Source organism: Malaclemys terrapin, chromosome 10, assembly GCF_027887155.1.
Source record: "Malaclemys terrapin pileata isolate rMalTer1 chromosome 10, rMalTer1.hap1, whole genome shotgun sequence".
Lineage (NCBI taxonomy): Eukaryota > Metazoa > Chordata > Testudines > Emydidae > Malaclemys > Malaclemys terrapin.
This window is the reverse complement of record NC_071514.1, coordinates 49292650-49316421: the sequence shown is the minus strand read 5'-3', so window position 1 is coordinate 49316421 and position 23772 is coordinate 49292650. Positions and strand designations below refer to the sequence as shown.

General features: G+C 49.8%; 1 protein-coding gene across 3 annotated transcripts in view; it reads left to right on the top strand.

Annotated features, from left to right (window-relative positions):
- Positions 1-980: 980 nt before the first annotated feature.
- Positions 981-23772, top strand: part of LOC128844737 (uncharacterized) — a 32062-nt gene continuing 9270 nt past the window's right edge. For 2 of the 3 annotated variants that reach the window (XM_054042683.1, XM_054042682.1), the window contains exons 1-9: positions 981-2221; positions 6362-7513; positions 10825-11041; positions 12835-12992; positions 14535-14636; positions 15670-15867; positions 16785-17335; positions 18890-19169; positions 22647-22863. In XM_054042683.1, the coding sequence (XP_053898658.1) occupies positions 6625-7513; positions 10825-11041; positions 12835-12992; positions 14535-14636; positions 15670-15867; positions 16785-17335; positions 18890-19169; positions 22647-22863 (2612 nt within the window). In that variant the 5' untranslated portion in view covers positions 981-2221; positions 6362-6624. The remainder of the gene's footprint in view (positions 2222-6361; positions 7514-10824; positions 11042-12834; positions 12993-14534; positions 14637-15669; positions 15868-16784; positions 17336-18889; positions 19170-22646; positions 22864-23772) is intronic. The other variant, XM_054042684.1, reaches the window with a different exon arrangement.

Below are 23772 nucleotides of genomic sequence, written 5' to 3'. Positions count from 1 at the left end.
TAATCCCTGTAATGTGATGACAAGTGTGCACTCACCAGAGGTGCCCTCCCCGCCTTCACGGTCCCCTAACAGTAGGTCCTGGGAGGAGATTTGCTCCAGAGTTAGGAGAAGGTCCTGGCTGTTGGGGAGAATGGATTCTCCGCTTGCCTGCTGTGCATTCTCCTCATCATCATCAACAATGTCCTCCTCGTTGTTGCCTGTGGCCGCCTGAGGCCCCTGGGAGGTATCATAGAATCATAAAATATCAGGGTTGGAAGGGACCTCAGGAGGTCATCTAGTCCAACCCCCTGCTCAAAGCAGGACCAATTCCCAACTAAATCATCCCAGCCAGGGCTTCGTCAAGCCTGACCTTAAAAACCTTTAAGGAAGGAGCTTCCACCACCTCCCTAGGTAACCCATTCCAGTACTTCACCACCCTCCCAGTGAAAAAGTTTTTCCTAATATCCAACCTAAACCTCCCGCACTGCAACTTGTTCTGTCATCTGGTACCACTGAGAACAGTCTAGATCCATCCTCTTTGGAACCCCCTTTCAGGTAGTTGAAAGCAGCTATCAAATCCCCCCTCATTCTTGTCTTCTGAAGACTAAACAATCCCAGTTCCCTTAGCCTCTCCTCATAAATCATGTGGTCCAGCCCCCTAGTCATTTTTGTTGCCCTCCGCTGGACTATTTCCAATTTTTCCACATCCTTCTTGTAGTGTGGGGCCCAAAACTGGACACAGTACTCCAGATGAGGCCTCACCAATGTCGAATAGAGGGGAGTGATAACATCCCTTGATCTGCTGGCAATGCCCCTACTTATACAGCCCAAAATGCTGTTAGCCTTCTTGGCAACAAGGGCACACTGTTGACTCATATCCAGTTTCTCATCCACTGTAACCCCTAGGTCCTTTTCTGCAGAACTGCTGCCTAGCCATTTGGTCCCTAGTCTGTAGCAGTGCATGGGATTCTTCCGTCCTAAGTGCAGGACTCTGCACTTGTCCTTGTTGAACCTCATCAGGTTTCTTTTGGCCCAATCCTCTAATTTGTCTAGGAGAGTGTTGGGGTATTGGTAGAGTCCCTGGCTAGAATCACATGTAGCTGCTCATGGAAGCAGCATGTCTGTGGCTTGGAACCAGAGCAACTGTTCTCCTTCCTTGTCTTCTGGTACGCTTGCCTGAGCTCCTTTATTTTCACGTGGCACTGCTGTGTGTCCCTGGTGTAGCCTTTGTCCCCCATGCCCTGTGCGATTTTGGCATAGATGTCAGTGTTTCTTCTGCTGGTTCGGAGCTCTGCCTGTGCATATTCTTCTCCCCACACAACAATCAGATCCAGTGTTTCCTGTAAACTCCATGCTGGAGTGCGTTTGTAGTCCTGGGCTGGTATGGTCAGCTGTGCTGGTGAGCTCTCCACACTCATCAAACAGGAAATGAAATTCAAAAGTTCTCCGGGCTTTTCCTGTGCACCTGGATGAAGTGCAATGGAGTTGAAAGTGCTGTCCAGAGCAGTCACATTGGAGCACTCTGGGATACCTCCTGGAGGCTAATCCCATCAGATTACACAGTGTTGTGTCTACACTACTCCTAATTCGACCCAGGAAGGTCAACTCTAGCACTTCTCCTCTCCCTGAGGTGGAGTACAGGCATTGATTTTACAAGCCCTTTGGGTTGGCGGAAAGGGCTCAGTAGTGTAGACACGCACATTATAAATTCGACCTAACGCGGCATATGTTGACCTAACGCTGTAGTGTAGACCAGTCTTAAAGTCGATCTTGTTTGCTTGCTTGAGCCAGACGCCTCCCGGAGGCAGGTCAGTGTCTCTGTAAGGAGCTCTGCTCTCTCTCTCCCTTCCCTCCAGCCTGGGATCACTCACTGGAGGAAAACAGTATTCCCCCTCCCCCCTCCAATCCCGTGGCCAAATCTCTCTGCCGTTTTGGGCTTCAACTCTGCGAGGATTCAGAGCAGGAGGAAATACGGAATTGCCGGGAGTCTGGGGATATCCTAAAGAGACAGGGGACCGGGGGCGTTACAATGGAAAGTGACGCAGAGGGGAGCCGAGAGGGAGAATGAAGTAAATTAACCAAGGGGGGGAAGGGGAAAACCACTTCCTTTTTGCTCCATCTTCATTGTTCAAAGCGGCGCCTTCTGCGAATTCTGTATTTCCTGTCCCTGAAACCCTGTGAAGCCGGAGCTGAACGGCCCCTGAGCACGGCCGCAGTGGGCAGTTGGCAAAGCGCAGCTCAGGTACGTGCTGAGGGGTCACTCGACGCGGCGGGTCGCGGCTCCCCTCAGTCCTGTGCGCGGGAGCGGGGCTGTCTATTGCAGAGCCCTGCGCGGCTCCCGGAGCTGGCGTGGGGCGGAGGCGGCTGTCTGGCCGCTGGCTTGGGAGGAACGCCACGAGCGGAGATCCCCCAGCTCCGCATCCCCTGCCTGGTGCTGCCCTGGGTCCGAGCTCCGCAGCAGGGGCGGCGGGACGGCCAGTTCCTCCAGGGGATGGCGAGCTGCCTTTGAAGGGACTCGGGAAGAATGGCGTTCAAGCGACTCCAGAAGCCTTAGGCGTGCGGTTCCCTGGGCCCCCGTTGCTGCTTGGAAGATGCATGGGGAGTAGGGTGACCAGACAGCAAGTGTGAAAAATCGGGAAGAGTGTGCGGGGTAATAGGTTGGGAGGCTTACTGTCTTGGGCTGCGTAGACATACCTTTCATATTCTATGTGAGTGTCTGGTTTTGTCAACATCACAGTGAGCCTCAGCGCTTGCCTTGATGTTGCAATGTTTGCTGTGACCTCCCAGCATGGATCAATGCAGTGTCAGGCTGTGGTTTGCACGTAGACGTGGGCTGCAGAAAGAGCTGGAGTCCTTGACTTGCTCTGCCTTCCTCTTGCAAATCCCACTGACCTTTAACCAATGAAGCCTCCCAGGATGCTGTGAAGCAGGCCATTGTCCTTATCCCTCATGTACAAATTGGGAGGGAGGGAAAGTCTCTCGCTCAAGGTCCCCCAGTCTGTGGAAGCTGCCAATAGAATGTCTGCTCCCAGGCCTGTGTATGATGTCACCTGGTTTAGAAGTTATCATAGGTGCCACCTGACCATGCATCTAGACTGAGTGGGTGGGGAGGAACTGGGCCCACCCACAGGGCCGGCTTTAGGACCTGCAGGGCCCGATTCGAATACCCGGCAGCGGTCCGGGTCTTCGGCGGCACTTCGGCGGCGGGGGGTCCTTCACTCAGCTCTGGGTCTTCTGCGGCACTGAAGGACCCCACCACCGCCGAAGTACCGCCGAAGACCCGGAGTGGACCGCCGCCGGGTGAGTAAAAAAAAATTAAAAAATTAAAAAGGTGCCTAAGGCGTGGGGCCTGATTCCGGGGAATCGGCCTAAAGCCGGCCCTGCCCACCACTACTCCAGGTCCCAGCCCAGGGACCCTGTAGATCAAAGCCATCTGCTGTGTCCCTTTAACTATAGGTATGTCTACACTACGAAATTAGGTCAAATTTATAGAAGTCGATTTTTTAGGAAGCGATTTTATACAGTCGATTGTGTGTGTCCCCACTAAGCGCATTAAGTCAGCAGAGTGCGTCCACAGTACCAAGGCTACCGTCGACCTTTGGAGCGTTGCATTGTGGGTAGCTATCCCACAGTTCCCGCAGTCTCCGCCACCCATTGGAATTCTGGGTTGAGCTCCCACTGCCTGATGGGGCAAAAACATTGTCGTGGGTGGTTTTGGGTACATGTCGTCAGTCGCCCCTCCCTTCGTGAGAGCAACGGCAGACAATCGTTTGTGCCTTTTTTCCACGCAGACGCCATGCCACGGCAAGCGTGCAGCCTGCTCAGCTCAGCTGCCGCTGTTGTGTCCTGGGTGTTGCAGGAGTCCACGTACAGGGGTGGGGTAGTTGTAGGGGCACCCCCTAAAATTGCATACAGCTCATGACAGAAGTGGCATGTTCGGGGTTCTGACTCGGAGCAGCCGATTGCCTCTTTGGTTTTTTGGTAGGCTTGCCTGAGCTCCTTAAGTTTCACACAGCACTGCTGTGGGTCCCTGTTATAGCCTCTGTCCTTCATGCCCTTGGAGATTTTTTCAAATATTTTGGCATTTCGTCTTTTGGAACGAGTTCTGATAGCACGGATTCATCTCCCCATACAGCCAGGCGCGGCAGGGGAGGGCGGCGAGCCCGCCGTGGCTCCGCTCTCCCCAGTGGCCAGAGCGCCGGGAGGAGGGCGGAGAGCCCAGCCGGGGCTCTCCGATCTCCCCAGCGGCCAGAGCGCCGGGGGGAGGGTGGAGAGCCCCCGGCGGCCAGAGCACCGGGAGGAGGGCGGAGAGCCTGGCCGGGGCTCTCCACTCTCCCCGGCGGCCACAGTGCTGGGAGCAGGGCGGCGAGCCCGGCCGGGGCTCTCCGCTCTCCCCAGCGGCCAGAGCGCCGGGGGGAGGGCGGAGAGCCCCCGGCGGCCAGAGCACCGGGGGGAGGGCGGTGAGCCCGGCCGGGGCCCTGCTCTCCCTGACCGGCCGGAGTGCCCGGGGAGGGCGGCGAGCCCAGTCGCGGCCCCGCTCTCGGGCCGGAGCGCCCCCCTCCAGGCGCCGCCCCAAGCACATGCTTGGTGGGCTGGTGCCTGAAGCCGGCCCTGCATACAGCGATCAGATCTAGTACCTCCCGTTTGGTCCATGCTGGAGCTCTTTTGCGATTCTGGGACTCCATGGTCACATCTGCTGATGAGCTCTGCATGGTCACCTGCGCTGATCAGCTTGCCACGCTGGTCAAACACGAAATAAAATTCAAAAGTTCGCGGGGCTTTTCCTGTCTACCCGGCCAGTGCATCTGAGTTGAGAGTGCTGTCCAGAGTGGTCAAAATGGAGCACTCTGGGTTAGCTCCTGGAGGCCAATACAGTCAAATTTCGTCCACACTACCCCCAAATTCGATCCGGCGATGTCGATTTCAGCACTAATCCCCTCGTCAGGGAGGAGTACAGAAATTAATTTTAAGACCCCTTAAAGTGAACAAAAATGGCTTCGTCGTGTGGACGGGTGCAGGGTTAAATCAATCTAATGCTGCTAAATTTGACCTAAACTTGTAGTGTACACCAGGGATATGTCACACAGCTTCTCTAATTCCCTGGGCCACTTCCCTGTGGCTCTGCATGTCTTCACCCTACCTTAGGGCCTTGTTCTAATGGAGTCCCAGCAACCAGCTCGGGGCTCCTTCTTGCTCTCCCCAGCTTCTGGCAGCGCAGCCCTGCCCTACCAGGGTTCTGTAGCTCCACCAGCCAGTCACACACCAGCCATACTCCTACACAGGGCCGGCTCCAGGCACCAGTTGAGCAAGCTCGTACTTGGGGCGGCAGATTCTAAGGGGCGGCTTCCCTCCAATCCTTTTTTTTTTTGCTTTGCTGCTGTGGCCGCCCCGCAGGGTTTTTTTTTTTTTTTGCACTTTGCCGCTCTGGCTGCCCCACGGGTTCTTTTTCTTTTTGGTTCGCCGCTCCGGCCGCCCTGTAGGGGGAAGCGCCCGGCTGCGAGCAGGCTGCGTGCTCCGTCTGCCCCAGCCAGTGCCAGGTCTGCAGCAAGCCCGGCAGGGCAGCCCGCGTCCTTCCCTGCCCACTGACCGGAGCGGCGCGGAGCCCTTCTGGCAGGCGGCGTGGCGGGAGGGGCCGCATGGCGAGCGCCCCACTGAAGGAAGCCCTGGCCACCCCCATTCTCTCTCTCCCCTCCTGCTCCCTCCCCCCTGCTAGTCAGGGCGCGCACTCCAGTGCCCGGGGGAGTCCCCCTGCACCCTGGCTCCGGCCACCCCGCACATTTTTGCTTCGCCGCTCCGGCCGCCCCGCAGGTTTTTTTGTTTTGTTTTTTTGCTTGGGGCGGCAAAAAAGCCAGAGCCGGCCCTGCTCCTACAGCTCCAGCAAAAAACTCCCCCTGGCCCTGCAGTTCTTATACTAGGCTGCTGGACCCTGATTGGTTGTGTCCCACACAGCCACTCTAGGCAGCTTGGAGGACCCTCTCCACTTCTTTTTTTGGGGGCAGGGCGTGACAGGGCCATGCGGTCTCCAGCAGGGGGCTTCAGAGGGTCTGGTATACCCTTCACAGGTGCTTTGAGGAAGACACTAATACTGGGGCTTGTGAGCCACTTAACTCATCAGGCTGATGGGTAACTAGGGGGTTGGAGTGGAGCTGTCTGTCTGTCTGGACACAAAGCTGGTCGAGGGGCTTCCCTGCACTGTCCCTTGCCAGTGTCCCATTCTTGCATTCTCTAAGAGAGATACAGGGAAGGGTGGGTTGTTGTGGTGTTCAGTGGAGAAGCTTTGTAGCAGATGCCTTTGGATGCAAAGAGCTCTTTAATGCCATTAAGTTCCACTGGGATTTTTTTCAAGCTCCTTCCTTACTATATATTTTTCTCTCTTTTCAAGGGGCAGAGTTGGGCAGTCCCTCATCCTACTGATCCCCTTTCCAGCAGATTTGTGTGGCATTTCCCCTTTATTCTGCAAACCTGGGGTGCCAGAAGAGCTGTGGGTCTCCTGTGAGTGCCTGGATTTAAAGTCTTTTATCACCATCCAATCACGGCAAGGAGACAGTGTTACTGAACAGAATTCCATCCATCCCTCGTAATGTGTGCACCCTGTTGGTTTGAACTGGAATAGAAATCCCAGCATTTTAGGACTTGGGAGAGCTAATGGCCTCTGCCATGGGAGCCAGACACTTGGTGGCTACTGTGGTGCTTATGTGCATATTGCTCCATGAGGCATCTGCTCAAAACCTCATCAAGAACCCCAAGAACCAGAAGACAGAGCACTCGCTCCTGATAAATGAGATCAATGCGGACAACCCGGGGGAAGATACCTCTGAGTTTGTGGAGCTCTATCACACCAGCGGCCGAGAGGCCCCCTTGGATGACTACTACCTGGTCTTTTACAATGGCAACGGCAACCAGGCCTACAAAGTCCTGAACCTTCAGGGCAAAGTCACCAATAATCAAGGGTTCTTTCTTGTTGGGTCTTCCACGGTGAAACCCCAGCCCTCCGTGATCTTGCCTAAGAACACTATCCAGAATGGGCCTGATGCCATTGCCCTGTATTATGGGAAGAGGAACTACCAGGAGGGCATGAGGGTCACCAGCGACGGGCTGGTGGATGCCTTGGTCCATAAGTCTAGGAAGAGTGACAGAGCGGATATGTTGCTCAATGTGCTGACCCCCAACAGGGATGCTTTCCTGGAGGATCCCTCCTTCAGGACCACAGACGAGTCGATAGAAAGGTGCCACGGGGAGGGTTCTGAGTGGATCTTTCAAGTGGCCATGCCCACCCCAGGCAAGGATAACCACTGCATCCCCTCTTCCCAGCTGAATGCTTCTGCCGTGCTAATCAGTGAGGTTCACGCTGTGACCTCTCCTGGGGAGTCTGAATTCATTGAGCTTCAGGGACCTCCTTCCACTGTCCTGAGCGACTTGGTTCTGGTGCTGATCGAAGGACGGACCAAAAGGGTTTATTTCTTCATGGACGTTTATGGCAAAACCTCTCCTGAGGGGCTATTTCTCATTGGTCCTGCACAAGCCAGAACCCCAGGTAGGATTCCACTCTTCAGACTACTGTGAACATCTGAGAGTGGGGGTTATGGGTGCGAGGAAAGCAGAGTCTTACTGTCCTCCTGTCATCACTCACCTTCCTCCTTCCTCACTCCCTCCCCCTTGGAGGCGGGCCCCAAATGTGAAAGACTTGGAGGGAGTTCATGATAGGGATTTGATCCCATTTTGGGGATTGTAGAAGGAAGTGTTGTTTGCTTTCTCCAGAGAAGCAGTGCTGGTGAGTGAACTAGGCTCTGCTCCCAGCTCTGTAGCTGGTGACCTTGGGCAAGTCACTTCACCGCTCTGTACTTCAGTTTCCCCATCTATAATACAGGGCTGACACCCTCTTCTTGAGAGATCCTCTAATGGCAACCATTGTGTAAGGGCTAAGCAGTACTTTCCCCACCCGCATAAAAACCCCAATCCCCATAATATCAGTGTAGTTTTTTCTCTTTATGAACCAACTGTGAAGTTACCAGACTAGGCTCATGCTGACTGGCTGGGCTGGGATCTGAACTTCTCCTGGCTTCTGACATTTCCTCTGGAGAAATGGATGGGGAACAAATATGTTACTAAACTTGGCCATCTGAACAGAGGAATCTGGCTGGTGGAGACACTGACTCCACAGAACATCTTGTGTAACTCTGTGAGTCAGGATTGGTTAGTCATCTCTTACAAACACGGGACCCTTATTTATACTTCTTAAAACTGCAATATACATTTCAAGCAGTTCAGTTACATTAGATATGCAGAACTTTGGCTACTTTTTAAATAGGTTGATCACTTAGAGAGACACCAACGTGAAATCTAATCAGTCTAAAACAAATGAGCTAAAAGTAATTTCAGGTCCTTTGCCTGAATCATCCTTCCAAGTACTGTGGTTTTGTAGTCACGTTTTGGTGTCTCTGGGTCTGTGTGTATTGGGAAGAAGGATGGTTTAGTGGTTAGGTTGCTGGCCTGGAACTCAATTCCCTGCTCTGCCACAGACTTCCTGTGTGACTTAGACAAGCCACTTACAGCTGAGACACTGTGCACAGAGAGAGTACTAGTGCTGACCTACCTCACAGGGAGGATGTGATGTGAGGATAAGCACCTTAAAGGATGTGAGATGCTAGATACCACAGTAGTTAAAGCCATATATGAACTTAGGTTTTGTTTCTCTCCCGTACGACTGAGAGAGAGACTCATACAAATGTGGAAACTGACTAAAAAGGAAACTAAAAGTGCTGCTAAATGCACAAAGTTAACTGAAAAAGATTAATGGAAATCTTTTTTTCCACAGTAACTTTGTCCTACTTGTAGCAACAGCAGGTAAAACATTTTCTGACCAAAGTTTTTTTTTTTTTTTTTTTTTTTAAGTCAACCATGTCTCTTTAAAACGCTAGTCATCTATTTCCTCATGTTAAAATATGTTAAAATATCCTCACACCTTCTATGGGTCATCTCGATTATCACTTCAAAGATTTTTTTCTCTCTCCTGCTGATGATAGCTCATCTCAATTGATTGGCCTATTATAGTTGGTATGGCTACTCCCACCTTTTCATGTTCTCTGTATGTATAAATATCTTCTTTCTGTGTGTTCCATTCTATGCATCCAATGAAGTAGGCTGTAGCCCACGAAAGCTTATGCTCAAATAAATTTGTTAGTCTCTAAGGTGCCACAAGTACTCCTGTTCTTTTTGCGGATACAGACTAACACGGCTGCTACTCTGAAAACAGTCCATTCATGGTGTCCCGGTTTTCCTTCAGAAAGATAGTGTTTTAAATTTACACCAGAACTGTCTGTACTTTAATGGGGTTTGAGATCTATGAAAAAGCTAAGGGGATTCAGGCTAACTGGCAAGCTATACTATCTCTGGCTGTGATCTTCTCCTGTCTCAAGCTAAGCAGGAATAGCCTGATAGGATGGGAGATTCCCATGGAATATATTTAATGCTGCTAATTCAGCAAGAGGCTCTCAAGTTAGTATGAAACTAGTTCCCCAGGATAGCAGTAGGAGATGCTGTGCTGCCTGTGGAGATGCCATGTTTCAGGTGAGATGTTGAACTTTTGGCTCATATTTCTTTGGGGGGGGGTTTAGTTTGTATTTTTTGAGAGGGGGGCTAAGATTTTCAAAAGAGTAGTGATTTGGGGGTACCTACATTCTTGCCCTCCCCCCCCCCAAATGAGGCACCTTCAAAGGACCTGATTTTCGGAGACTGGGCACTTAGCACTTTCTGAAAATCATAGGAGGCCCACTAAAATGGAGGCACCCAAAATCTCTAGTCTCATTTGAAATCCTGGCCAGTGGCAACTGTAGAGATCTAGGCCCCAGTGCTTCCAAGGTGCTGAGCAACAAATAGAATTGTGTACAGGCCAAATTCCAGCAGAGCAACTTACTAGGATGCCCAAGTTAGTAGCCAAAGCACAGGACTAGGAATTGGGTTGCAGCCCTGTCACTGTCCCACTGTGACTCTAGTCAATAACTTCAATCCCCCGTGCCTGTTCCCCAGCTGTAAATCAGGGACAGGACTGCCCCGCCTCGTAGAAGTACTGAGGTTTCATTCCTTAATGTTTCACACTTTGAGATTCTTGGGTTGAAAGTGCTATAGAAATACTATTAACATTCTACCTCCTGTAATTTCAATCAGCTAACAAATGAAATAAAATAGTGTCAGTGCCACAATAAGGATGAGGGGGAAAATAAGGAAATGCATCAAAATTAAGGTTGAACTTTCAACCTTAGTTCTGTCCCCTTGTATTTATGCCTCTAACATATAGTCACTTTATATCACACATTTATACTTAAATATGATAACAGAATACAAAATGGATTTTTTTAAACAGCTTTGTATATAGTGAATTACAGTATATTCAACTTTCAGGCTTAGCTTGTTTTGCAGATCTCATTGAGGAGTAAGCCAAGTTTGAATAAAAGCACGTCAGAACTTCTTGTTTCCAATTTTGTGCATGTCGGTTATCTGATCAGAATGCAGGGGTAGAGTTTTGTCTCCTTATGCAAGTAGAACTCATACAGCAGGACCAGCTCTGCTAAAACTCCCCCACAAAATCCACCTCTGGGCACAGTGATGGATGGGATATTTCAGCCCAAAAGAAAGCTCTTTGTAAAAGTTGGAAGTATAAATGACAGGGAAAGGTGGGGGTTAGAGTGAGAGCTAGAAATTGAAAGGAACTCTCCCTGTGCTACATGATGTGATCTGCTGCTCTGCTGACCATGAGCTCTGTTAATTCCCTGCTGAGTTGTTGCCAGTTTGTATGTTTTTAATTCACTGCATCTATTCCAATCTTTCTCGTTCCTCCCTGCGGTGCAGTTGACCTGCCATTCCCACCAAACTCCAGCAGCCCTCTCCTCAGCACTGGTCCCCAAGCCATCGCCCTGTACGTTGGAAACAGCAGCAGTTACACACTGGGGAAAGCAGCATGTGCTACCAACCTGTTGGATGCTTTAGTGTACACAAGCAATGGGAGTGCAGACCCAGAGCTCCTGGAGATCCTGACCCCTGGGAGACATGCCTATGAGAATAACAGGTGAGAAGGCAGCCCAGTAGGGAGGGGTTGATGGGGTCTGAAAGGACTTTTGCTTAATGGACTGTTTTTTGCTCTTCCAAAGCAATAAGCAGACCTTTGAGAGGGTCTTGGTCACCCGTGAGAGGTATGTAGGGGAGTCCCTGGTAGCAATTGGTTTACTGTATGGCATGAGCTTTCTCTGGTCAAGCCATGACACATGTGTAACACAGCGGGAGGCCTCTCCTGTATGCATGCCCCTTTTCTGTTCAGCCTGATGGTGGCCTCATCACACACCAGCCTTTATCCAGCTGCTTCACTTGCCAATTTCCCCTCCTCGAGCTCAAGTCTAGACTGGAACACACTGGCCCATCTCAACCCCCGAAAAAATCATTGGCTTCTTCCACCAATCTTATGACTGGTATGATTGGATCCATCATCCACCCCATTTCCCACAATCCACTGCTCTCATTCAGAAAGAGACTCTCTAGAGGAATACCACAACTAAATGTGTGCATCTCGGTCAGTAAGCATCAATGTGGTTAACAAGTGAATGATGGGCACATCCTGGGCTCAGGAAAGGCTAGGGCAGCGAATGGTGGAATGGGCGAGGTGGGGCGTAAGCAGGGTGAGGAAATGGAATGGACAGGGTTGGGTGGACAGGTAGGTAGAAGACAATGGAAAAGCCTCTTGTCTGTGGTATTGACAGAGGAACTGGGATTGAAAGGGCACATCTAATTGACGCCCAGTGTCCTAGCTCCAAAGCTGGAGTAGAACTGTCTCTTTATCAGTGAGGAGGAGGATTCAAAGGAAGAAAGCTGGGACTCTTGTTGAGTCAACTGCATCAGAGCTAGTTGTGATTTAATCCTTGGATTGGGAAATTGGGCATTCCAGACACTTTCCTCCCTCCCACAGTCCTCTGCCATCCACACGGAGCAGAGTCTGCCTCTAGCCAGAAAGATGCCTTGCTCTCCAGGAGCGAAGCAGCTATACTCCGTGCAGCCGTTTACACTCTGGGCTCCATCCTTAGTCCCTGGGATCTGAGCTGGGGGCTTTGGTCCATGTCTTAATTTTCACCTGCTTTGTTCCATTGTCTCCCACCCTGGCCAGCAACCGCATCCTGAGCTCGAAACTCAGAGATCCAGTGTAAGCATCTCCCTTATTAGGCCAGTTCACTCTGGCCTCAGGTGGCCACCTTTGTCGTCTGGAATTAAGGGAAAGCGTGAGAAAAACAAGGGACAACGCTTTGTTTAAGGGACATTTTAGGGAAACACCATTTCCCTTTACATGTCATTGATTTTTCTCCCCAGTGTACATTTCGACTGCCCTCAGGTATACAATGCAATTATCCTCAGCTTCAATGGAATGTTTCAAATGTCCTTATTGTCAATTTTAATACATTTCAATACTTCTTAACATAAGGGATGGGTAATCACTCTACTCTGGCCAGGCTGTACATCCACTGAAACCCTCCCCCTGGTGGACTCTGAGTAGAGCTGCATCACCTTTGGAGATGGGTGCATGGAATGGAGGAAATGGGTAGACAGTGGCATGCTGGAAGAGAAGGGGTGTGTTGAAGACACTATCCTCTTCTGTCTCGAGAGGTTCCAAAGAGCTCTTGAGTTTCTTTCCAGAAGGTTAGGGGTGATAGAGGAAGGGAAGTCTCTCCCCCAGCTCTTTATTTTGGGTGGGGAAAGCAGATGTATATGGCATCAGCATCAGCTCCCGGTGCAGGCACCCTGCTATTGAGTCAGGAGCACCAACAGTCTAGGTTGCAGATCATATTTTCTTCTAATTTGTGTCTCTGCCTCTTTCAGCCACCAGCCAGGTAACATGTCCATGAGTCGGTGCAGCTGCTGCTCTGTGACCCGGGACCCCTCCATCTACGCCCTCAGCAGCCCCACGCCCGGACAGTTCAATGACTGCCCCAGCAGCCGCTTCAGCCAGCCCATCTCCCTCTGCCTCCATATAGCAGGTGGGTCCTAGATCCCTTCTCTGCTCCCTGGATCTGAGACCCCCAGGGAGAACCTAAGAAATTGCCCTGAAGGAACATACAGGTGGACATTCTCCCTTTATAAGCTTCAAGGAACTTCAGCTTCTACTGTCCATACGGAGGGGCTCGGGTGTTACCAGAGCATCTGTAAAACCGTCAGCATGAAGATTAGTACAAGAAAGAAAAATGGTCTCCAGTCTTGTACAGTGCAGCCTCATGATCACCGAGCTCTCTGTTTAGCTCTGCTTCTCCATTGTTCCAGCTTAGGGTACAGACAGGAGAAGGAGGGGAGAAGTGCTCCCCTCCCCCCAAAGAAAATGGGGGCCTTAAAAGGAATATTGTGGGGTCCCATGTTTATTTTCAAAGGTGATACTCACCCCTGTGTAGAGAGCTGGCACTAAGCCTGTGAGCCACTGAAATCCCACTGAAACCCTCTGGGCTTCACTGGTACATAAACCCACTCTGCACAAGGGTGGTTTTCATGCCCAATGACTTCCAGAGCCCAACTGCCCTGCTTGCAAGTCAAAAGAACCAGCTGTGTTCTTCCCAGGAATGAAGATTCCACCTGGAGAACTGAAGCTGATAACACCTTTTAGGAGGCTTGAGGCTTCAGTCTTCAGCTCTTATAGTTGAAGTGACTCTGCAGAGTTAATAACATTTAAGCACTTACAATGCTTATTGTGGGTAGCTTGCAAAGCTCTTTACAAAGGTAAAGTTTGGGGGCTGAGAGGAGGCAGCATCATCCCCATTTCACAGGTGGAGAAACTGAGGCCCAGAGAGTCATAGATTTTTAAAGTCAGAAAGGACCAGTATGATCCTCTAGACTGACCTCCTGAACAGCAACAGCCAGAGAACTTCACCCAATCCTTTCCCCATAACTTTTGAAATGCAGCCCCCACCTGGTCCCCCTCATGACAGGCAGGGACACTTGCCACTATGCTCACAAGGAAGACGCCACTAACAAGGAAGATATGCGGTGGGGAAGTGACTTATTTAAGGTTATGCAGGGAGTCAAGTGGAAGGCGGGGACTAGAATCAAGGTTTCCTAATGAGTTCCCTAGATCAGCCAACCTTCCTGAAACACATGAGAATACAACGGGTGCAGATGTGAGAAGAAAGATGACACCAGGTCTGTCACTCAAGTCCAGTGATTTGCGGGAAAACAGCTGTGTTTGGAACCACGGAAGCCACACTGACTTTGGATTCAGTAGTCCACGCAGTGTATGTTTAACCCTGGAGGATGGCTAGTGGTGGCATCTAATTCTTTATGCCCCCATCCTTCAAGGAGATTTCTCACTCCCTTTCCTCCTAACAAACAAATTCCAGGCTGAACTTCCTGAGTCCCTATGTCCCTGGACTCCATGCAAATTGGAGCCCTATCTGGTCCTCTCGGGCTCTAACCAAGAGCAGGGCTGCAGCTGCTACATATGCACCAGCAGCAGGGATGCACTGGATGGTGATAACCTTGAACTTTGTGGCTCTTGTTGACCTTTTCAAGTCACTCCCAATCTCTTTGTTTCTCAGATTGCCAGCTGTGGCTCCTTGGGTCATATGAGATACAGACGGCTCTAGCCCAGGCCCTTGACAAGCTGTGCAATTGTGGAATGTCTGTTGCATACTTTAAAGGTGAGAGAGAGGTGTCTTAGATCCATATTGGCTAGGGCTCACTCTCTGCCAATGGGCTATACCTGGCTTCACTGATGGATTTCCACCTCCTATGATGAAACCTATTTTATTTTTGAGCATGGGTGAACTTGCTGCTTGTGGCAACGACTGGTGCTGGTTAGGGCCATGTATGGTCCAGACAGGTGCTGAGCATTAGTCCCATACATAGCTCTGCTAATGCATTTTAGTCCTGACCTGCAGCTGCCCCTGCTATTCCATCCCTGAGCCTTTACTGTCATTCAGATTTGTGTGGTGGAGGTTTCTAATGTAACCTGGCTAAACCCAGGACCCCAGTTAGATTTGCATCCAGTTCACTAGAGAGAGAAAGTCCCAATGCCTTGGCCTCCTTAATCACCCAGTATACAGATACTACAGTAGGGAGATGAACTCAGTCCTGTAATACAGGACCGTAATCACCAGAGACCTGGTTTTCTTTCTAAGGCTTCCTCTTTGATGTGCACTGGGGACCACGTTATGACTCTGTCCAAGTTAAACTGTGTGGCAGCAGAGGTACCACTGAGCTTACCTCTTTGTAGTGAACATTTAGACCAGCCTGTTGTTGCAGTAGAACAGGACCATGGAGAGCTGAGCCAGCTGATATGATGCTGACCACAACTCCACCATCAGCATAGACAAGGAGAAGTTGCATTCAGCTTGTCATGGTTAGACCTTGCTGAGGGTACAAACCTGGCTGCTGTTGGGCAGCTGTTAGAGACTGAAATTCAAAGAAGGGGGTAGTGACAAAAGGGTGCAGACTATGTCTGGGTGATCCATGTGGGCTCGATCATAGAACACTCCTCTGGGCTGGTGGAAGGGCTGTGAAGCCCATTGGAAGCTTGCATCACTTCAAATTCTATGGCTAAATTCTACTGCTGGGAGCCAGTCCTGGATGGGAGTGGGGTGGTGGTAGAAGATGTACTGGCAAGCTGTGGGTCGCTTCCAGAGAAGGGGTGGCTGTGGTGAAGCTGATGCACCTCTCTGCTTTCCTCTTCAGATCCTGTCACAACATGCCGGGGCACAGAGCTTGTATTCACCATACTCCTGACTGCCAAGTCAGCTGAGCAGCTGAGCAGCCTGGTACAAGCCTTCACCAGCTTCCTGGAGAGTCCCAGGGCAGCAAATTTCAGCAGCTGGAATGCCACAGTGGAAAAGGCCTGTTCCAAAGATGCTAATGTCACAGCATCTCCTCCAGGTACCCGTCGTTATTCTGATCAGGGAAAAGCAGGCATCTGAAGTCAGACACACATCTCTAGCTCCTTCAGAGGGATTCCTTTCCATGCTAGTTGAGTGGGAAGTGTGTGACATTGCCCTAATTCTGCCCCTCTCCATCCAGTTACTACCTCCATTATACCTTGTTGCCTTGGCTTAACTGGCAAGCCCTGGTGCTGCTGGTTGATGGGGCTGGGTGTGGGCAGGGAATGCTGATGTCTCTTTGGGGTGTGCTGGAGCATTTCATGGAGGAGAATATGTGGCAATTCATTCTTTATCGGCCAAACCCAGAGGCCATGTGTGCCTTAGACATATTCACATCCACTTACTAACAAGTGAGGGAATTGCTGTTGGTGTCACTTGTACCACGAGGAGCCAGAGGAAGGATTTAGCGAGACTCCTGCAGTGCCTTGGTGCTTGAGTTACCCTAACTTGGAGTTGGTAGGCTAAAATCTTGTACAAGGGGCAGTATACCTCACGGGTGGGTGAGTAGGGGAATCTAGGCTGCAGTAATGCAGGGACTGTCTTCTGTTCCTTGTTTGTACAGTGCCTAATGCAGTGGGGTCCTGAGCCCTGGGAGGGCTCCAGAGGGCTACCCCAACAGAAACACATAAGAGTCAGAGAGAAGGGATGTGCTGGTGATGATGATACCTAGCTCTTACATAGCACTGTTGTCATGTCAGCCTAGATTCTCTCTGTCCATAGATGGCCCTCTCAATTTGGCCCTGTGTCTTCAAAGCAAATTAGAGACACTACCTACCCTTGCCCAGTCCAGGTGCAGCGTTTGCAGGTACCTGTTGGTGTCTAATGGGATTTTGCATACATTGCTCTACTCTGTCTAGTTGCAGGAAGCAAAATGCAAGCCAAGTCTAGGGTGATGGTATTTTTTCACTCTTAAAGGTGCCTCATCAGAAGGGACCAGAGAACCACCTTCCCATGCAGCCGAGCTGCTCATCAACGAGGTGAATCCGGACAATCCGGGAGGCCAGGAGGATATGGAGTACATCGAGCTGCTCTACACTGGGCAGACACGTTTTGACCTCCGTGGTTATTGGCTGGTCCTTTATAATGGCAAAAACAACCAGGCCTACAGGGTGGTGAACCTGACGGGCTACTGTACTAATGAGCAGGGCTACTTCCTGGTGGGGAGTGCATGGGTGACCCCAAGTCCTGTGATTGTTCTGCCTCCGAACACCATTCAGAATGGGGGGGATGCCGTGGCCCTCTACCACAGTACCACGTTCACCTACAGCATGGGTATGGCTGTGACAGAGGCAGGGCTGGTGGACGCAGTGGTCTACAAGTCCCGGGCATCTGACAGGGCAGATAAGCTGCTCAAAGTACTGACCCCAGGGCAGAATATCGTGTATGAAGATGACTCCCACAGCAGCCAGGATGAATCTCTGAGCCGGTGTAACAGCCAGAGCCCCAGAGTCCACAGCAGCTTCCAGGTAGGAGACAGGAGCTGTTTGGTCTCCACTGGGTGGGTCTTAGCTGTGCAAGCTGACATATGGCTGGCTCTTCATAGACACTTGTGCCTCTTATTTGTGCCCTCTGAGTTAGACTCTCTCTCATTCACACTCCTATTCCCTCTGCTAACCATGTGATGGCTCCACACTACACCTTATCCAAACAAAGGGTTTCAGACTAAGCAGCTAAATTACTGCCAAAAGCTGAGAGGTTGCCAATAAACAAGCACAGATTCAGCCTCCATGTGCTGAGGATCTTAATGAGTAAAGGTGATTCCTCGGCAGACCATAAATGAGAAGGAAACTTGGGTTCTAAAGTTCTGACCCTGAGAAATCCTGGACTACCTCTCTGAACTGGGTCCCAAATGCACAAGGCATTTTCTCCTCCTGAAAAATCCGACACCAAGTCACCTTTAATGCTCCAGCCTCTCTGGTGCATAATGTCCAAAGTGCAGTACAAAATTTATCATCCATGGTACCCAACTTCCTTTCACTTGAAGGAAACATTTAAAGGGATACAGTCAACTGGAATTGGTTGAATTTGGTGACTTTCTTTTTAATCCCTCTTAATTTTAAAATGTCTAGTTTCTGACAGAGACCCCTTTAAGCAGCACACACCAAGTTTTTATCAGATTCCTTTGATAAAGCTTTGTAAGGATTTTCTTTTCCCTTGCTGATGTTTACAAGGGTCTTTCTAGCAGAGGACTGGGCAGGCCCAAAAGTCACACATGTTCTTGAAGCAAGTAGAATGTTCACAGCAGCTGCAAAGAATCTTGCTAGCCAAAAGCACAAGGTCCTGGGACGCTGCCACCTGTAGTTATTGAGGGATTTGTGGAGAGACATCGGAGCCTCTTATTCCAAGCAGACTCAGTACAAAGGGAGGGGACTATGTGGCATGGAGAGGAGATATAAGTGAAATCAAGTATCAGAGGGGTAGCCATGTTAGTCTGAATCTGTAAAAAGCAACAGAGGGTCCTGTGGCACCTTTAAGACTAACAGAAGTATTGGGAGCATAAGCTTTTGTGGGTAAGAACCTCACTTCTTCAGATGCAAGTGAAGAAGTGAGGTTCTTACCCTCGAAAGCTTATGCTCCCAATACTTCTGTTAGTCTTAAAGGTGCCACAGGACCCTCTGTTGCTTTTTATGAGTGAAATTGTATCCTCTGATGGTTGGGAAAGGAAATGATACTGTGGAAGGAGACTTATCCAAAGGACAGGTGCAGACCCAGCAGTGCAATTGGGGGAAAGACAATGGGGTATCTGATAGTGGTTGTGAGAGATCTCAAATGGGGGTACCCGAAAAAAAATTGTGGGGAGGAGCTGCTGCCATCAAGCTTGAAAGTAAAACCATCCATATCTTGAGCATAGGACATGCCTGTGCTGCAGGATCCCGTTTCAGGTGGGGAGTCAGATTGCAGTTGTGTGGGACTGGAAAAATCCAATGCTGTGAAAAGAGGTGCCGCCACCTAAAGAAAAGAGAATAGAAAGGATCCCTCCTGCCCTCAAAGCCTGGTGTCTCTGTTTCTGTCTCTGCAAGGTGACTACGATAACACCATTCGGGGAGAATGCCTGCGCCAACTCCTCAGCACCATCTCCCACCGTCCCCTCCCTCCTAATCAACGAGCTGAGCCTGGCCAACAGCACTGCCCCCTACCAGTTCATTGAGCTGAAGGGCAAACCTGGAGCCACCCTGGGAGGATATACCCTGGTGTTCTTCTCTGGGCAGGATGGCAAAGCATATGCCAGCATCCCACTACAGGGCACGTTCGGGGCCACGGGCCTGTTTGTGATTGCACCATCAGGACCGCCCAGGCCTGGTAAGGCTGACAATAGAGTACTGCATACAGGTGCTTCCTTCACTCCCACACTGAGTCTAGAGTTGGGTTTTCTTTGGTGGGTGAAGTCCAGAAGGCAGCTTTTGGGAGGCAGATGGCTGGAGACTGAGTGGCTTCAGCATTGGGGGGATGGGTAATGGGCTATGAAGCCTTTGATCTGCAGGATGCTGGTTCCAATATTGCCCATGTCAATAGTGTTTATATGTCAGATGTTTGGTAGCCTATGCAAAACGGACTGATGTTTTCAGTCAAGCTCCTCATGGACAAGTGGTAATCACCCCACTGAGCAGTCTACCTCAGGGCTGAATGGGTTCTGGAGACAGAATTCTCCTCTTGCCCCTCAGGGGCTGCTGGGAGGAAGCTTGTCTTGATGCTACACCTGTTCTGTGGAGAAACGGAAGGCTTCAGTCTCCAGGACAGCCAATAATCCTTTGACCAGCATTACACTCACATAGATAGACTTGTATATTAAACTATATGAGCCAACACCCTGCAGTGCTGCTGCCCCCATCCTGGCATTTGGAATAGGTGGTGGTTGATGTTTGCATGTCATATGCATTAATCTTGTCATTTACTTGCCTTAAATTCCTGCTGTGCTGTGTAAAGAGCCTACTGCTTCTCAGGCCTGGTCTACACTACGAGTTTAGTTCAAATTTAGCAGCGTTAAATCGAATTAACCCTGCACCCATCCACACAACGAAGCCATTTACTTCGACATAAAGGGCTCTTAAAATCGATTTCTGTACTCCTCCCCGATGAGAGGAGTAGCGCCAAAATCGACGTTGCCATTTCGAATTAGGGTTAGCGTGGCCGCAATTTGACAGTATTGGCCTCCGGGAGCTATCCCGCAGTGCACCATTGTGACCGCTCTGGACAGCAATCTGAGCTTGGATGCACTGGCCAGGTAGACAGGAAAAGCCCCGCGAACTTTTGAATTTCATTTCCTGTTTGCCCAGCATGGAGCACTGATCAGCACAGGTGACCATGCAGAGCTCATCAGCACAGTCAGAATCAAAAAAGAGCTCCAGCATGGACCGTACAGGAGATACTGAATCTGATCTCTGTATGGGGAGATGAATCTGTTCTATCAGAACTCTGTTCCAAAAGACGAAATGCCAAAACATTTGAAAAAATCTCCAAGGCCATGATGGACAGAGGCCACAACAGGGACTCAACACAGTGCTGCGTGAAACTTAAGGAGCTGAGACAAGCATACCAGAAAGCCAAAGAATCAAATGGATGCTCACGGAGGGAGGGGTGACTGACGACTGTAGCTATCCCACAGTTCCTGCACTCTCTGAAAACCATTTGAATTCTGGGTTGAGCTCCCAATGCCTGAAGGGTCAAAAACATTGTCGCGGGTGGTTCAGGGTATATGTCGTCTTCCCCCTTCCCCCCCCCCCCCCGCCCGGGAAAGCAAAGGGGAAAAAATCGTTTCTCGCCTTTTTTCACTGTCACCGTATGTCTACTGGATGCTGCTGGCAGACGCGGTGCTGCAGCGCTACACAGCAGCATCCCCTTGCCTTGCCTTGCGGATGGCAGACAGTGCAGCATGACTGGTAACCGTCATTGTCATCCCGTGGGTGCTCCTGGCTGGCCTTGGTTAGGTCAGTCGGGGGCGCCTGGACAAAAATGGGAATGACTCCAGGTCATTCTCTTCTTTAAGTTTTGTGTAATGGAGATTCAATCCTGCCTGGAATATCATACCAGCTGGAGGCTTCTGCCTCAGGCTGCTCTCCCCGTCGGCAGCACTGCGCGGTCGCACCTACCCGAGCCTACCCCTTGCTCCCAGGGCCCACAATCAGATACTTAGACCTCTACATTTTGCTGCAAATAAAAAAATAAAGCTGCCGTTTAGAACTGTCCCCCAACATACATATCCTGGGACATTTTGTATTTTACCAGTGTCAACCAAAAGCCCACACACAAATGGAGATTCAGTCCTGCCTGTGCTTCTATCCTAGTGCTTATCACAGATTCCCATTTTCAGCTATAGGCTGAGCAAGTGCAGAATGATGGTTCACTCGACTTCGCTGTAAGCCAACCGCCCTCCCCTCCCCCCTTTGATCTCTGCTTGCAGAGGCAATAAAGTCAGTGTTGTTTCAAATTCATGCATTCTTTATTACTTCATCACACAAATGGGGAGATAACTGCCAAGGTAGCCCGGGAGGGGTTAGGGAGGAGGGAAGCAATGGGTGGGATTGTTGTAGGGGCACCCCCTAGAATAGCATGCAGCTCATCATTTCTGCAGGATGTTTGGGGCTGTGACCCGGCGCGGCCGTTTGCCTCTCTGGTGCTTTAGTAGGCTTGCCTGATATTCTAGGCAGGACTGACTCTCCATTAGACAAAACTTAAAGAAAAGAATGACCTGGTGAGTCATTCCCATTTTTGTCCAGGCACCCCTGACCGACCTCACCAAGGCCAGCCAGGAGATCCATGACAGCAGCAGACGGTACAGTATGACTGGTAACCATCTTTGCCAACTTGCAAAGGCAAGGGGATGCTGCTGTGTAGCGCTGCAGTACCGGGTCTGTCAGCAGCATCCAATAGACATACAGTGACAGTGAAAAAAGGCTGAATGGGCTCCATGGTTGTCGTGCTATGGCGTCTGCCTGGGCAATCCAGGGAAAAGGGCGCGAAATGATTGTCTGCTGTTGCTTTCACGGAGGGAGGCTTGACTGATGACATTTACCCATAACCACCCGCGACAAATTTTTGGCCCCATCAGGCATTGGGATCTCAACCCAGAATTCCAATGGGTGGGGGAGACTGCGGGAACTATGGGATAGCTATGGATAGCTACCCACAGTGCAATGCTCTAGAAATCAACGCTAGCCTCGGTACATGGACGCACACCGCCAAATTAATGTGCTTAGTGTGGCCGCATGCACTCGACTTTATACAATCGGTTGCCAAAAATCGAATTCTGTAAATTCGGAGTAATCCCGTAGTGTAGACATACCCTCAGAGATACCCTGAGCTGCTGGGCAGTCTGTGCTACCAGCAGTCAGTGGCTTCATTACAGCTTCAACCAACTTTTAATCACCCCAGTTTCAATTTCTGTTCTTGAGGTTGTGGTGTATTGAAAACAGTTTTAAAATTGTAAAAGCTGATACTTTAAATTTCAAGGGTTTTTCTGGGTCCTGCTTGCTGGCTAGGAGGCTCTGTACAGAAGCGTGCAAGCTGGATCTAGCAGCCGGCAATTTGCAGACAGCCTATAGTAAAGTGGGATGAGTTGTGCCTCTCTTCAGGAAGCAGCCTGCTTTGTCACTCTCCATTTTGGATCTGTTGTAACCTCCCAGCAAGAGTATTAATGGTTTTATCTGACTTCTCTGTGTATATGCCATGAGACATAACAGGGAGGCATCAATGAAATCTGCTTCTCATTGCTCTTGGCTTGTCACTTTGCCCTGCCTACTGTGTCTGGTTGCTCACCAACTTATCCCCCACTGTTTTCAGATCAGCAATTGCCGTTTGTCAAGAATGCCCCATCTGTTAGACGTGGCTCCAGCGCTGTGGCAGTGTACAACAGCCGTCAAGCAAGAATTCCTGTTGACATGATGGTGACTCTAGAGAACCTGGTGGATGCTCTGGTGTACACATGGGAATCTAGCACAGGCAGAGGACAGCTGAACCACCTCGGTCCATCGCACTTTGTGCCCTGTGCGGAAGAGAGGTGAGGTATCTTCTGGCTCCAAACATGTTATGAGCCTTCCATTTTAAAAGTCTCCAGGTTTTCTGTGCCTGGAGGCCCCAGCTGGCAGAAGATGGAGCTGCAAGGGCCTTGAGCATTCTACCTTATTACCCTCCAAATAGGAATGTGATGAGAATTGTAGAACTGAACTGGATGATGCACTGGAGAATGTAGTATATGGAACAATAATGCTCTACCAGGTGTGACCTGATGTCTTTTCTCCCTTAGAATACAAAAACTTGATGAGAATGAAATCTTACATCTACTGATTCAAAGCAGAATGAAGTCATAAGTCTTGACCATCCTCAAACTGCACTTATGACATAACAAATAATAATGGAAAGCAAATTTAAAGAAATTAAAGTAAAGTAAAATGATTCTCAAACATCAATCCCTGATGAACAAGTTCTCTAAAACTTAACAGAAAAGAAACCAATAGAATTCTTTAGTGATTAAGTAAAATATTCTATATTTAAGAGTAATTTTGAAAGAATCCCATCTCTGCTATAGAATTCTATAGGCTGGATTTAGATTTTTATACACAAGTATCTTATTCTTGGTTTTAAAATGTTGTAGGTATTTTTATAAGGAATATTTGTTGCATTATATGAAAGAACACAAACCATTGTAAAACTCAGAAAATAATTATTAGCTTTGGCTCTTTCCAAACCCATTGGAGTAGTTCTTAAATTTCAGCCAAAAAGTGGGTAAACTCCCACTTCTTGTTCATTGAAATGCTTTGCTGCTTATATATTTGTCAAGGAAAAAGGAGATGCTTTAGAAAAGTGGCACTGAAGTCCTCTGCCTCCTGAAGGGTGTGTTTGAGCCACTGGCCATAAGCCTGCCAGGACTTTTTGAGGCAATTGTTTGTAACTTAGTTATCTGGTTGTC